The sequence below is a fragment of the Odocoileus virginianus genome, chromosome 7 (assembly GCF_023699985.2).
Source record: "Odocoileus virginianus isolate 20LAN1187 ecotype Illinois chromosome 7, Ovbor_1.2, whole genome shotgun sequence".
NCBI classification, from domain to species: domain Eukaryota; kingdom Metazoa; phylum Chordata; class Mammalia; order Artiodactyla; family Cervidae; genus Odocoileus; species Odocoileus virginianus.
The window spans coordinates 79858138-79874924 of NC_069680.1; the positions used below are offsets into that span (position 1 = coordinate 79858138).

At 42.6% G+C, this 16787-nt stretch overlaps 1 protein-coding gene across 4 annotated transcripts in view; it reads right to left on the reverse strand.

Moving 5' to 3' along the window:
* Positions 1 to 15534, reverse strand: part of MTR (5-methyltetrahydrofolate-homocysteine methyltransferase) — a 121898-nt gene extending 106364 nt beyond the window's left edge. Inside the window, exons 1-2 of one of the 4 annotated variants that reach the window (XM_070471034.1) lie at positions 15094 to 15534; positions 974 to 1185 (exon numbers count right to left, since the gene is read on the reverse strand). In XM_070471034.1, the coding sequence (XP_070327135.1) occupies positions 974 to 1185; positions 15094 to 15127 (246 nt within the window). In that variant the 5' untranslated portion in view covers positions 15128 to 15534. The other 3 variants (XM_070471033.1, XM_070471035.1, XM_070471036.1) reach the window with 3 other exon arrangements.
* Between the last annotated feature and the right edge of the window lie 1253 nt (positions 15535 to 16787).

Genomic DNA, 16787 nt, shown 5'->3' on the forward strand with positions numbered 1-16787 from the left:
GTAACTACGTATGGTAACAGATATTACCTAGACTTACTGTGGTGACCACTTTGTAACATATGCTAATATCTAATCATCACACTGCACACCCATAACTAATGTTATTTGTCAGCTATACTGCAATTTTTTAAAGAAGTCTGAAGTACCTATAACAATGCCCTACTCCAAAGAGAAAATTTCTCATTAAAGTCACTTTGTCCTTCAAATTGAATCTAGACCAAGAAAACAGATTAAATCAACTTATTATTTCTTTTAGCCATAGTTCTACAAAATTCCTATAACCTATAAAACAATTTAGTTTTATGTTTATTTTTAAAAGTCCAGCAATACCCAGTTACTTGCTTCTGACTTTATGCTGACTTTGACTTTATGCTGACTAGCCAGACAGAAAAATGAGATGAAAGAACATGGGATTTCAAGTCAGCAATCCTTTGTATCACCAGTTATTTAATCTCTGAGATGCTCAGTTTTCAAATCTACAAAATGAGAATAACAATTACCTTTCAGTTTCACACCACTAGGGCTGCTGTAGTAAATTAGGTGCCCCAAAGGAAATCAGGCCTGAATATTCAATGGAAGGACTGATGCTGAAGCTCCAAAACTTTGGCCACCTGATATGAAGAACTGACTCACTGGAAAAGACCCTGATGCTGGGCAAGACTGAAGGCAGGAGGACAAGGGGACGACGGAGGATGAGATGGTTGACTGGCATCACCGACTCTATGGACATGAGTCTGAGCAAGCTCCAGGAGCTGGTCATAGACAGGGAAGCCTGGCGTGCTACAGTCCATGGGGTCGCCAAGATGACTGAGCAGCCAAACTGAATGAAACCTCCTTTCTGAATAAGCCAGCTCTTTCTGAATAAATCACCCCTTTTTCTGTCTCCCCCAGAGCACTCAGCACAGTGGTCTGCCCTCAGGACACCAAAGGACTTGCAGACTGATAGGTAAAAATGAAAGAGCTCAAGCTTTACCTTGTGGATTTGGTAAATGACGCTGGGCTGGGTTATACTTAAAATATCACTGTTGCCTTTCAGGGCCCTGGCGTGGTCTTTGAACTCTTGTCCTCGGTAGTCTTCTTCACTCAGCTTGTGCCGCTGGATCATGGTCCCCATCCCTCCATCAAGCACCATGATCCTCTCCCGCAGGATGGCTTCAATCTCATCTCGCAGGGTCTTCTCCATCCCTGCTTTAAAGAAAGTGAGAATCTGAGTTTCCAAAATGAAAGGGGAAAAAAAGGTGTGGAGAGGGACTGCAGACTAAATTAAAATAATTCACAACAGGGAGTAAGTGGGGTTCATAAATATATTCTCGCAATCCTGTTGCCTTTCAAAAAGGCTGCCCCAAAATGTTTTCATTAAGTTACAACAATGCTTAATGAAACAAGAGGCGGTACACAGCACAGAGTCACTGGTTTAAGGGAGGCTGTAGTCACTCTTGTCTCAAAGATGAGCACAACAGACAGCAAAGAGCCAACGGCTCCAAGCCCAGGCCAGCTGCTGGAGGCCTGCAGGACTCCCTCCCCGCTGGTTCTGTGCATGTGCCCAGAGTGAGACATAAGAAGACTTGGTTTGATGACTGAACGCCATCAATGATTCCAAACTGCCATTTAGACTGCTAAGTCTGACAGTCTCCTCCACCTACCACGAGAACTCATGACAGTCTACCCGGCCTTGAAAAGCCCTAATGCCTGCTCCTTCCAATCCTATTTTCTGGTCTCCAAGAACTACTGGAAAGCCACAAAGCCATGCTGATTGGAATCACCGCAAATTCCTAACTTTGAGCCTTTTCTTCGGTTTACCTTTCCTCAGCTCCCTCAACAACACTTCCCATACCTGCTATCCCAGACCTCTGCTTGCCTTTAGCACAAAATCCTTCTCATCCTTTTAACTCAGAGGTGACTTCACCTAATCCTGTACAAGAGTCTTCTTTGGGGAGCTCCTCAAATTCACCCCCCACACACACACCACAAAACCCTCTTGCAGCTTGGTTCCCTCTGCACCTAAAGAAGAACATGCGATCACTCCCACCCACACCTCCCGCTGTCCCTCCCGTCTACCCCTTCCCACCTCCAGCAATGCTACCTCAACCTGTCTTCATGCTGCGGCTTCTTCCTCCACACGCTACCGAAATCACTCCCTAAAGTCACACATGATCTTCTGATTATCAAAAACACTGGGCTCCAATCTAAGACTCAGGCTCCAAGCTGGCCAGTTGTTACAGCCTGCCCCTCAATCTACTATCCAAAACCAAACTTGCCACATTCCCTGTCGGATTTCTCTACTTTTGTAAATGCATCATCCTTCCCAGAAGGCTGGCTTGACAATCTCAGTGTTATGTGACCCCTCACTCTCCTTGATAATCAATATCTACTCAGATCTCAAGCCCCATAGCTCTGGCATCCAAAATGCCATCCACATTGGGTCCACCTTCCATCCCCAGTGCCAACCCTTTCCTCAAGACATTACTACACATCCAGCCATTACAGGCCCTCTCTGAGCTTCAGTCTGCATCCATGAAAACTAAGAAAGACAATGCCTGCTCATCCTAACTTCACAGAATTGTCTTATGGGTTAAAGGAGATCAGGTACAAAGATGCTTTGTTAAAAAAAAAAATCAAGTGTCATATAAAGTGTCATCTCAACCACCGGGGTGACTATACCTGGTCACCCTGTTTCAATCCATCCTATGCATTAGATTCATCTTCCTAAAAAGCATGTTTAAACCAGTTGCTTCCAATGCATCCAACCTTCAACAATTCCCTACTGCCTACCAAATTTACTACAAGTTATTCAAAACAAATCACAATGACACCCACCTCTCTTGTCAACATGTGCTTCTGTGCTCCCTGAGAGGGAAGCAAAGCTGGAGTAAAATGCAGCTGGCTCTAAGCTCTTTGAGCCTCTTGGAGGGAGACTGCGATTAGGCCAACTCATCTGTATCCCTAGCAACACCAAGGACAGTATCCAGCACTTAAGTGTTCAGTAAGTATTTCCTAAACTGACACAGCAAAAGAGTGAGGAAAGATGACAAGAGAAGGTCATTTAAGCCCCAAACCAGTAACATATGAACATTTGTAAACTGGCAGTGGTGCAAATTTAAAACCCAGCTCTTACTGTCCAGAGTCTTAGGTATTCTATATAGAAACAGGGGATGCATGGTAGCTATAGAGTTATTTTGACTGAATTACTCCTTAATAGGCTTCAGAAAGGTTGCTCTAGCAAGCTGTAAAGTAAATTTGTCGGTATGTGGTTTCTTTCCTAGAGGACATTACGTTTATTTCAGGGTTTACTATTCCTTTCCAAAACTAACTCACTGGCTAATTTTGTTTATTGAGCTAACAGGGGAAAGAAAACTGTTCCTGAAAAAGGAACAAAGTTAAGATCCAAAAATCTGAGCAGTAGTACCTCAAGCACCAAAGGAAAAAAGCCACTTTCTGAAAGTGTGAAGAAAAGGCAGGGCTTAATAAGACATGTATACTAGAAAGACTGTAGGCAACCGGGAAGTGGTCTGGTCATTTCCAATTAATGTCAACAAAGGCAATTCAGGGGTGGTGCTAATTTAGACATCCCATGATGTGGCTGTCCTTCAGCTAAGAAGCACCCAGAATTTGATATGATTAAGCTAATGGGGACAGGACAAAAAGAGCCAAGAAATCTGGGTTTTAGCCCCAGCTCTCAAAGGTAGCTATGGGGTTTTAGACAAACTGTGTTTTGCCTTATCACAGGACATGTGACAACAGAACAAGATGATGCATTTGAAGGCATGTTCCAGATGTTAACAACTGGGATTCTCATATCATAAAAGTCATGAAATGAGACATATAACCTTGGCATAATCACCCCACAAATGTTAGCAATTCCTATTATGTCATTATTATTGCATAGCTAATAAAAAGTAGAGCTAGGATCGAAACTCTAAAGGTTGCTTTCTATACTCTACAAGTCCAGTGGGTTAAGAAAAAGCATCAAGGAAGCCTGAAGCGCTCAGCTCTGTTCATGTTGGGGCAGGAGGCAGGAATGGCATGTTTGCAGGTTTAGAGATGAACATGAATGTGGCAGAGCAAACACAATAATCAGCAAAAACATTTACATGGAGATCCTTTCAGATGGGGAATCAAAAGAAAGATTAAAAACTTCAATCTATATGCTCAACTGAATTCCTTTCTTTTTCAAAGAATGTAGCTGCAACCCTTCCTAAAATGAGAGCATGTGTGACTGAATCACCCAACTGATGGGAACCCAGGGTGTGGACATGGTGGTGGTGGAGGGAAGCTGGAGGAGGGAGTAGGTGCATGCATGCAATCTAATTCTTTTCCCCAAACTTTAAACATTTTGTAATGGTGTACAGGCAATTAACAATGTCGTGGTAGTTTCAGGAGAAGAGGAAAGGGACTCAGCCATACACATACACGTGAGCATTCTCCCCCAAACCTCCCTCCTCTGCACATAACATTGAGCAGAGTTCCATGTGCTATACAACAGTCCCTGTTGGCTATCCAAGGCATTCAAGGGATTTCCCTGGTAGTCCTGCGGTTAAGACTTTGCCTTCCAATGAACGAGGCACAGGCTTGATCCCTGGTTGGGGAGCTAAGATCCCACGTGCCTCAGGGCCAAAAAAACAAAACATAAAATAGAAGCAATACTGTAACAAGTTCAATAAAGACTTTAAAAATGGTCCATGTCAAAAAAAGGTGCCCACTCTTGCACTATTATTCAACATAGTTTTGGAAAACAGAGCCATGGCAGAGAAGAAAAAGAAATAAAAGGAATCCAGAAGGAAAATAAGAAGTAAAACCCTCACTGTTTGCAGATGACATGCTATTTATACATAGAAAATCCTAAAGATGCCACCAGAACATTACTAGAATTAATCAATGAAAATAGTAAAGTCACAGGATCTAAAATTAATATACAAAAATCCCTGCATTCCTATTCACTAGGAATCTGAAAGAGAAATTAAGGAAACAATCCCATTCACAAGTACAACAAAAATAATAAAATACCTAGGAATAAACCTATCTAAAGAGACAAAAGACCTGTATGCAGAAAACTGTAAGACACTAATGAAAGAAATCAAAGATGACACAAGACAGATGGAGAGATATACCATGTTCTTGGATTGGAAGAATCAATATTGTGAAAATAATCATACTACCCAAAACAATCTACAGATTCATTGAAATCTCTATCGACTATCAATGGTATTTTTCACAGAACTAGAACAATTTCACAATTTGTATGGAAACACAAAAGACCTCAAATAGCCAAAGAAATCTTGAGAAAGAAAAAGAGAGATGGAAGAGTCAAGCTTCCTGACTTCACACTATACTACAAAGCTACAGTCATCAAGACAGTATGGTACTGGCACAAGAAGAGAAATACAGACCAACAGAATAACATAGAAATCTCAGAGGTAAACCCATGTTCCTATGGGTACCTTGTCTTTGACAAAGGAGGAAGAATAAAAGAATATACAATGGAGAAAAGACAGCCTCTTCAATAAGTGGTGCTGAGAAAACTGGACTGCTACATGTAAAAGAATAAAACTAGCACATTTCCTAACACCATGCACAAAAATAAACTCAAAATGGATTAAAGACTTAAATAAATGTAAGCCCAGAAACTGTAAACCCCTTAGAGAAAAACACAGGCAGTATACTCTTGGACATAAATCACAACAAGATCCTCTTTGACTCACCTCGGAGAGTAACAGAAATAAAAACAAAAATAAACAAATGGGGCCTAATTAAACTTTAATGCTTTTGCACAACAAAGGAAACCATAAACAAGATGAAAAGACAACAGTCAGAATGGGAGAAAATAATTGCAAACAAAACAACTGACAAAGGATTAATCTCCATATAAGCAGTTCACACATCTCAATATAATATCAGAAAAACAAACAGCCCGGTCAAAAAATGAGCCAAAGACCTGAACGGGCATTTCTCCAAAGAAGACACACAGGTGGCCAACAAACACATGAAAAGATGCCCAACATCATTAGTTATTAGAGAAGTATAAATCAAAACTACAATGAGGTGTCACCTCACACCAGTCAGAATGGCCATTATCAAAAAAATCTACCAACAATAAAAGCTACAGAGGATGTGGAGAAAAGGGAACCCTCCTCCACTGTTGGTGGGAATGTAAATTGATGCAGGCACTATGGAGAACAGTGTGCAGATTCCTTAAAAAACTAGGAATAAAACTATGATATGATCCAGCAATCCCACTACTGTGCATAGACCCTGAGAAAAACCACAATTCTAAGAGACACATGTACCCCAATATTCATTAATGCACTATTTACAATAGCCAGGACATGGAATCAGTCTAGATGTCCATTCACAAATGTATAAAGATGTGTTTCATAAATAACAATGGAATATTACTCAACCATAAAAAAGAATGAATTTGAGTCAGTTCTAGTGAGGTGAATGAACCTAGAACCTATTTAAACAGAGTAAAGGAAGTCAGAAAGAGAAAAACAAATATCATTTTTAATGCTTATATATGGAATCTAGAAAAATAGAATTGATGAACCTATCTGCAAGGAAGGAATGGAGACACAGATATAGAGAATGGACTTGTGGACGCAGTGGGAAAAGGAGAGAACAGATGAATGGAGAAAGCAGCATCAACATATATAGAGTATCACCAATTCCATGGACATAAACTTGGGCAAACTGCAGGAGATGGTGAGAGACAGGGAGGCCGGGCATGCTGTGGTCCACGGGGTTGCAAAGAGCTGGATAGAACCTGGTGACTGAATAACAGCAAAGTGTAAAACAGAAGTTGCTATATAACACAAAGAGCCCAGTCTGGCGCCCTGTGATGACTTAGAGGGGCGGGATGGGGGAGGGGAAGGAGGCTTTAAGAGGGAGAGGATGTATGTATAATTATGGCTGATTCTTGTCTGTTGTATGGCAGAAATCAACACAACATTGTAAAACAATCTTCCTCCAACTAAAAAATAAATTAAAAAAACAAAAGTGGTCCACACTGAAAAAAAGTCTTAAAAAATAAACAAAAAAGTATTCAAACCTTTGAGGAAAAAAAAAAATCCCAGTTTTTTCTACAAAGAAATATGTCTTTTGGCACTAGCAAAATGGTCAGTAGTTTATCAGGAAGGTAGCTCAGTAGGTCAAGAATCCACCTGCAATGCAGGAGACTGGGGTTCAATCCCTGGGTCAGGAAGATCCCCTGCAGAAGAAAACAGCAGCCCACTCCAATATGCTTGCCTGGAAAGTCCCATGGACAGAGGAGCCTGACAGGCTACAGTCCGTGGGGTCGCAAGAGTCAGACTTAGCAACTAAAACCATCGCCATCAACCAAAATAATCGGTAAATAATCATATGATTTACATGTCTTTGTACTTCTATCTCCTCCACTGACCAAGTACACAGGAGTTTAAGGAGACAGAAATAAGAAAGGAATGTTAATACACCAACAAAAGAAATGCCCCACCTCTGCCCACCCTGGTATCCTTCATCAGAGTTGGTTTGGCATTTCTCTACTCACTGCAAATCCGACAATGGAGTGTGCCCCTACTTGTCCTATTTTCAAAAAAGGTCTAAGCATTTTTCCAAGAGGCCTCTAATGTATTCACTTTTCAAATCAGAAATATAAATTTTTTTCAATCTTTAAGATAGTTCACCATTTACCATAAAACAACCCCATCCCCACACAAATTCTGATAGCTTATTCTGATAACTCTTAAGAGTTATCATATACGTAAGAGACAAAAGGTTTTTTAAAAAACTCTAAACAAAACATGTAATTTTTTTTATAAGAAGCTTGACCAACCTATCTGTAATTTATGTGAAAGACTAAAAGCCCAGGAAGAGCTAAGCTAACTTTAAAAAAGTAGAAAGAGATTACTTGGCCTACCAAATATTATATACTACAAGATATTATAAAATAGGGAAAGTAAATATAGAATATCTTCTTACTTAGCACAGGGCAGGACATCTAGATTTAAACAGCTCAACCTATAATTTTTCTTAAAAAAAGTAAATTTGATTACATAAAAACAAAGGATTTGGATTTCTGACAAATGAAAGTCACCACTGACAAAAGTAATAAACAGATTATCAACTGAAGGGAGATTCTGCAATGTCAGACTGAAAGGTATTGGGACTTCCCTGGTAGTCCAGAGGTTAGGACTCTGCGCTTTCACTGCTGGGGCCCAGGGTTTGGTCCCTAGTCAGGGAATTAAGATCCTGAAACCACAGAGCACAGCCAAAGGAAGAAAAAAAAAACCTGAAAGAGACTAAAATCTATAATATACTAGGAGCTCCTACAAATCAATAAGAAATTAAACAGAAAAATGGGCAAAAGATGTGAATAGGCAAATCAAGGGAAGGAAAAACTGAATACTCAACAAGTATATGAAGAGATGCTCCAACTATAAGCCATCAGAGAGACATGAATTAAAACAAGACAAAACCAATATATATATAATGCATGGGGAGGAATTAGGAGATTGGATAATACCAAAGAAAATCAGAACCCTTGCTTTTTGGAACGTAGATAGATACAGTCATTCTGGAGAGCAACCTAGCAAGAGTCAGTAAAATTAAGCATGTGGAAAACTCAACAATCTCACTCCTGAGTGTATTTCCCAAACAAAGGCTCCACTGATGCATATAGAACACATCAGAGGATATTAGAGAAGTTGCAAATTGGAGACAATCCTGGGAAATGGCAAAGTCAAACGTGCAGGATGCTCGTGTGTGGAATACTACTGAGTGGTAACCAGAACTACCACTGTATTGCTCTATTGTAGAAAAAAATATTGAGTGATGAGGTCAGAAATGGCTAACTACTGGGATTCTATTTATATAAATGAAAAATATATACACAGACTAGCATCTACAAGGAAATGAACAAATATGATGAAATACGTGAAACAGGAGCAAGAGAATTATGAACAGAAAATAGAGGTAAAAGGGAACACATATGAAAACAAATATGACTGGGAATTATAAAGGATGAATACAAAACTCCTCTGCAACTGAGGTCCTTAAAATCCAATGCTTCTACCTTTTCCATGTCCTTATGTATCATTTGGGGGATAACATACGATTTAAGGTAAGAAAAACTAAAAAACCCTCCTCCCATGTGTGTTGGTATAATCATTCACTGTTCTAATCTTTATGTGTTTGTTCCCCAATGTTTTCCAGTAGGAGACCAGCTGTCACTGGCTTCTAATCACCACTGCTCCTCCAGAACCTCGTTATGACAGTAAGTCACCTGAACAATTCCTCCCTTGACAGGGTGAGTAGACACCGGACTGTCGCTCCTCCACAGGCAACAAGTAAAACAAATAAAAAACTGGTATTTATCTGTATTCAGTTCATTAGGTCTAGAACATTCTATATATTTTACTCCTAAGTAGTTAGGTTCTAACGGAGAAGGCAATGGCACCCCACTCCAGTACTCTTGCCTGGAAAATCCCATGGATGGAGGAGCCTGGTAGGCTGCGGTCCATGGGGTCGCTGAGAGTCGGATGCGACTGGGCAACTTCACTTTCACTTTTACACACTGGAGAAGGAAATGGCAACCCACTCCAGTGTTCTTGCTTGGAGAATCCCAGGGACGGAGGAGCCTGGTGGGTTACCGTCTATGGGGTCGCACAGAGTTGGACACGACTGAAGTGACTGGGCAGCAGCAGCAGTTAGGTTCTAAATAGTAAAGACTCTCCCTAACATCTTTCACAACTGAACATAAAAATATAGCTTTGCAGGTTCTTCAATTATCTGACTAGTTACAACACTGTCTGAGAAGTATTTTTATGTTTAAGATATCAAAGTGTGTGCTCAGTTGCTCTAGTCCTGTTCAACTCTGCGAGTCTATGGACTGTAGCTTGCCAGGCTCCTCTGTCCATAGGATTCTGCAGGCAAGAATACTGGAGTAGGTAACGACGCCCTTCTCCAGGGGATCTTCCTGACCCAGAGATAAACCCGAGTCTCCTGCATCTCCTGCACTGCAAGTACCATCTGGGATGATATATATAAATAACACAGTCTAAAAGAGAAAGACACAAAGAATGTCCTTGTCTAGTGAACCTAAGAGATCACAAAGTTTTTCCCAGCTCGAGAGGACCTAGTCAATGTACTTTACTTGCGTGATTTTTTTTCTACCCTTTAATATTTTCTTCTCGGCCACTGCTCCTGGGCTGTCACAGCCTGGTGCTCTGGGTCGCTACACCTGACCTTGGGCGAGGGGTAGCTCCTCACAGCCACACTTCTGCGTGGTCCGTCGCAGCCAGTGCACTTCTGTGCGGTCCGGCACAGCCGGTGCACTTCTGTGTGGTCTGTCGCAGCCGGCAGAGGAACTACCCCACCCCTGAGGTCAGGGGCCGTGCCCGAGAGGAGCTACCCCATCTCCAAGGAGCGGTTGCTGCGCGGGCGCAGGAGGGCCGAGAGGGGCTACTCCATGTTCAAGTTCAGGAGGGGCGGCTGTGAGAAGATACCCCTCATCCAAGTTAAGGAGCAGAGGCTGCGCTTTGCTGGAGCAGCCGTGAAGAGATATCCCACGTCCAAGGTAAGAGAAACCCAAGTAAGACGGTAGATGTTGTGAGTGGGCATCAGAGGGCAGACACACTAAAACCATAATCACAGAAAACTAGCCAATCTGATCACAGGACCACAGTCATGTCTAAATCAATGAAACTAAGCCATGCTGTATGGCACCACCCAAGACGGTTGGGTCATGGTGGAGAGGTCTGACAGAATGTGGTCCACTGGAGAAGAAAATGGCAAACCACTTCAGTATTCTTGCCTTGAGAACCCCATGAAAAGTATGAGAAGGCAAAATGATAGGATACTGAAAGAGGAACTCCCCAGGTCAATAGGTGCCCAATGTGCTACTAGAGATCAGTGGAGAAATACCTCCAGAAAGAATGAAGGGATGGAGCCAAAGCAAAAATAATACCCAGTTGTGGATGGGATTGGTGATAGAAGCAAGGTCCGATGCTGTAAGGAGCAATATTGCATAGGAACCTGGAATGTTAGGGCCATGAATCAAGGCAAATTCAAAGTGGTCAAATAGGAGATGGCAAGAGTGAATGTCGACATTCTAGGAATCAGCAAACTAAAATGGACTGGAATGGGTGAATTTAACTCAGATGACCATTATATCTACTACTGTGGGCAGGAATCCCTTAGAAGAAATGGAGTAGCCATCATGATCAACAAAAGAGTCCAAAATGCAGTACCTGGATGCAGTCTCAAAAATGACAGAATGATCTCAGTTCATTTCCAAGGCAAACCATTCAATATCACGGTAATCCAAGACTATGCCCCAATCAGTAACGCTGAAGAAGCTGAAGTGGAATGGTTCTATGAAGACCTACAAGACCTTTTAGAACTAGCACCCAAAAAAGATATCCTTTTCATTATAGGGGACTGGAATGCAAAAGTAGGAAGTCAAGAAACACCTGGAGTAATAGGCAAATTTTGCCTTGGAGTACAGAATGAACCAGGGCAAAGGTTAATAGAGTTCTGCCAAGAGAACGCGCTGGTCATAGCAAACACCCTCTTCCAACAACACAAGAGAAGACTCTACACATGGACATCACCAGATGGTCAACACCAAAATCAGACTGATTATATTCTCTGCAGCCAAAGATGGAGAAGCTCTATACAGTCAGCAAAAACAAGACCAGGAGCTGACTGTGGCTCAGATCATGAACTCCTTATTGCCAAATTCAGACTTAAACTGAAGAGAGTAGGGAAAACCACTAGACCATTCAGGTATGACCTAAATCAAATCCCTTATGAATATACAGTGGAAGTGAGAAATAGATTTAAGGGACTAGATCGGATAGAGTGCCTGATGAACTATGGATGGAGGTTCGTGACATTGTACAGGAGACAGGGATCAAGAAAATGCAAAGAAAAGAAAATGCATGGAAAAGAAATGCAAAAAAACAAAATGGCTGTCTGAGGAGGCCTTACAAATAGCTGTGAGATGAAGAGAAGCTAAAAGCAAAGGAGAAAAGGAAAGATATTCCCATTTGAATGCAGAATTCCAAAGAATAGCCAGGAGAGAGAAGAAAGCCTTCCTCAGTGATCAATGCAAAGAAATAGAGGAAAACAACAGAATGGGAAAGAGTAGAGATCTCTTCAAGAAAATTAGAGATACCAAGGGAACATTTCATGCAAAAATGGGCTTAATAAAGGACAGAAATGGTATGGACCTAACAGAAGCAGAAGATATTAAGAAGAGGTGGCAAGAATACACAGAACTGTACAAAAAAGATCTTCACGACCCAGATAATCATGATGGTGTGATCACTCACCTAGAGCCAGACATCCTGGAATGTGAAGTCAAGTGGGCCTTAGGAAGCATAACTATGAACAAAGCTAGTGAAGGTGATGGAATTCCAGTTGAGCTATTTCAAATCCTGAAAGATGATGCTGTGAAAGTGCTGCACTCAATATGCCAGCAAATTTGGAAAACTCAGCAGTGGCCACAGGACTGCAAAAGGTCAGTTTTCATTCCAATCCCTAAGAAAGGCAATCCCAAAGAAATGCTCAAACTATCACACAATTGCACTCATCTCACATTCTATTAAAGTAATGCTCAAAATTCTCCAAGCCAGGCTTCAGCAATACGTGAACCGAGAACTTCCAGATGTCCAAGCTGGTTTTAGAAAAGGCAGAGGAACCAGAGATCAAATTGCCAATATCCACTGGATCATCGAAAAAGCAAGAGAGTTCCAGAAAAACATCTATTTCTGCTATATTGACTACGCCAAAGCCTTCAACTGTGTGGATAACAATAAACTGTGGAAAATTCTGAAAGAGATGGGAATACCAGACCACCTGACCTGCCTCTTGAGAAACCTGTATGCAGGTCAGGAAGCGGCAGTTAGAACTGGACATGGAACAACAGACTGGTTCCAAATGGGAAAAGGAGTATGTCAAGGCTGTATATTGTCACCCTGCTTATTTAACTTATATGCAGAGTACATCATGAGAAATGCTGGGCTGGAAGAAGCACAAACTGGAATCAAGATTTCAGGGAGAAATATCAATAACCTCAGATATGCAGATGAAACCACCCTTATGGCAGAAAGTGAAGAGGAACTAAAAAGCCTCTTGATGAAAGTAAAAGAGGCAGAGTGAAAAAGTTGGCTTAAAGCTCAACATTCAGAAAACTAAGCTCATGGCATCTGGTCCCATCACTTCATGGGAAATAGATGGAGAAACAGTGGAAACAGTGTCAGTCTTTATTTTGAGGGGCTCCAAATCACTGCAGATGGTGATTGCAGCCATGAAATTAAAAGACGCTTACTCCTTGGAAGGAAAGTTATGACCAACCTAGACAGCATATTAAAAAGCAGAGACATTACTTTGCCAACAAAGGTCCGTCTAGTCAAGGCTATGGTTTTTCCAGGGGTCATGTATGAACGTTGAGAGTTGGACTGTGAAGAAAGCTGAGCGCTGAAAATTTGATGCTTTTGAACTGTGGTGTTGGAGAAGAATCTTGAGAGTCCCTTGGACTGCAAGGAGATCCAACCAGTCCATCCTGAAGGAGATCAGTCCTGGGTGTTCATTGGAAGGACTGACGCTGAAGCTGAAACTCTAGTACTTTGGCCATCTCATGGGAAGAGTTGACTCATTAGAAAAGACTCTGATGCTGGGAGGGATTGCGGGCAGGAGGAGAAGGGAATGACAAAGGATGAGATGGCTGGATGGCATCACCAACTCGATGGGCATGAGTTTGGGTAAACTCCGGGAGTGAGTGATGGACAGGGAGGCCTGGCGTGCTGTGATTCATGGGGTCGCAAAGAGTCGGACACAACTGAGCAACTGAACTGAACTAATGTTTTCTTTCCCAGTAATGATAATGTGATTCATAGTAAATGCTCCAAAGAGTAAACAAACATGGGATTAACTGGTTAAAGGACCAATTAGATTTTGAGGTGGGTAAGTCAGATAGTATGGTCTTTAAGAACCATCCTAAACAATGGTTCTTAAGACAAGAACCATCCTAGAGACAAGATGATGGCATAAACCAATAAACCCCAAATACACATGATTTTAAGTAATAAATTACTGTCAAGAACACATTTACTCTGTAGACAGAATGATCCCATGCAGCTAAGATTGACTTAGGACTCCCACACCCACTGCACTGCCTGGGGGAAACAGAGCAAGGAAAAGAATTCCGCATTCAAACAAATGATCCCAACACTGTTTTCAGCAGTTTCCTGACTTGACTCTATTAAAGACTATCAAAAGGGTCACTAGCTCACCTCTGAAAAATTTCAGAGTTATGGAATTCCTGAGCTGAAGATCCTTATCTGTCACATCTGCTGTTATGTCCTTGTTACTGATTCTCTTGTTTCATTTGCTACTTCATACCTCACAAGTTTTAATAGGTGTATTTGTTCACAGATTACAATCAGGGAGGGCATTAAAGACCTAGAACTCATTTTAAAACTGAAAATACTGATATACTTAATTCTTGTGTTAGTTTTCTTTTTCCGCATTGTCAATGTGAGAGTCACCAACATCAAAATCACCTGGAATTACTACCCCTTATCCCAACCTACTGAGTACCCACTAATCTATTCTAACAGTGATTTTACACACACTAGAGTTGGCAGGACTACTGTTGTAACCTCGAGGTGGAAAATAAAAGTTCAGTGCAGTTTTAAATAGCTTTCTGGGCTTCCTTATTTCTCAGCACCTGAACCTTCTTTGGCTTAGATGCTTAATAAACATATATTGAATAAGAACGTTCAATCATGCAAAACTTCTATAAGGCCCAGACGGAATACGGTACATCAAACTGAAAAGTTTAGTTAACCTGGCGCTCAGAATATGTTTCGGGGGCACAAGTCGGGGCGTGCTTTATGGATTTGATGGTTTGTCTACCTTGGGAGGAAGCCGGGTGGGTCGGGGAGAGAAGGAACGCAGGCAGCGAGAAAACACCGGACCTCAGGGTTCCCACGTTAGGAGGCGCCGCCTGCCCCCGGGGAAAGCTAACCAGGTGTCTCCTGGTGGTAACTGAATCACCCTAGGGATTAGGAGGTAATAAACCGCCGAAGCGCGGAGAGCCGGTCGCAGCATTACCAGATGGCGTCAGGTCCTGGCGCGTGGGGGCCATGCTGCGGAGTCTTCTCCTCGGGCCGGGGACGCGGCAGGCAAGACGCGCCCTCCGCACGTGACGGCCCAGAGCCACGCCAGCCAGCGCCGGGCCAGTAGTTCACAGAAGGTTGGGGTCCCAGGGACACTGAGGGGCCTCCCCGCAACCAGACCCGACAGCGGGGCTTCCGTCAGGGCCCGAGCGCCGCGCGGCGCTGACAGGAGGGCCCCCTGCCCAGACCGCTGCTCATTCACGTGGTTTCTTCTCGGTCACCTGGCCAGTCCTAGGAAAAGGCCTGGCGGCTAAACCAGCGCGACCGGAGGCCGAGTCGACAGGACGACGCGGGCTGGACCCGAAGCGGAGGACGACGTGGCGGCCGAGGCGCGGGGCCAGGCTCGCAGTGCCCCGCGGGTTTGTGTAACTCAGAATACTGTTATTCTGCGCGCAATCCAGCCTAGCAGTGGGAGGTCCCGCCCCTTCATGCCCGCGATTGGTCTGTAGGAAGTTCATAGCGACGCTATTGGCTGACCGATTCAACCACTCACATGAGGCTTTGCCGCCCCCCTCCCCGGAATTTCTGGGAGATGTAGTTCAGGATCCCGTGTGCCCCTCTGAAGTTTTGCTCATCTCAGCCCAGCGTCTGAAACTGTGGCCACCAGTGGTCTCCCCAAATTTAAATCCTGGTGCGAAGTTGGCGCTGACTTCAAAGTGTATTAATATGATGTCAAGAGGCTGGTACTTGAAGTCTGGAAGAGCAGGTACTAGTCACGCTTTACTGTTAACTGGCTTCCGGCAAGATAATCTCAGGCTCCACTCTACACTTTATAAAATAGGAAAGGATGGATAGAGTGGTGATAATTACTATTCTACAAGGTTGTTGTAGGGATTAGTAGTATGATCGTGTGAATGTGCTGGGAAACTCTGAAGTACATTTATGCATGTTAATTGTCACCTTTTGACAATAAACATTAAGCACACAGTATGTGTCAGACTTTAGACTACACGCTTGGAATGCAAAGACAGACAAGCTACATCACATCCCCACCTTTCTCTTAAGAGGAAGAACTCACAATCTGATTAAGAATAATTTAACAGAAAAAAAAAAAAATCACATGTAGCGTACCAAAGAAACTCAGAACCCCAAGGGTGTTGGGGGAAGAGTTCAAAGGAGAAGCTAGGTTCTAAAGAGAGTGTGTGTGCCAAGTTAAGGACATTTTTGTAGAGAGAAACTAGTGGGTAGAAACAGCACTTGAGAGAATCTGAAAATAAAGGACAGCTGTGTAAGATAAGATGTGGTATGATATTATCAACTCAGTAGACATGAGTTTGAGCAAACTCGAGGGGATGGTAAAGGACGGGGAAACCTGGCATGCTGCAGTCCATGGGGTCGCAAAGAGTTGGACACGACTTAGCGACTGAACAACAACAACCAGTTTCGTGGAAGACAATTTTTCCATGGCCCAGGGGGCAGGGGATGGTTTCAGGGTGATTCGAGCTTATTACATTTATTGTACACTTTATTTCTAATCTAATGCCGTCGCTGATCTGACAGGAGGTCCAGAGTTTGGGGACCCTTGGCCTAGAGGGTAGGACAACTGATAATCAAGTATATCTTTATAAAGCAAGATTAGTACCCTGGAGGAGGACCTCTATAAGCTAGTGTCTGTCATAATCCTTGTTT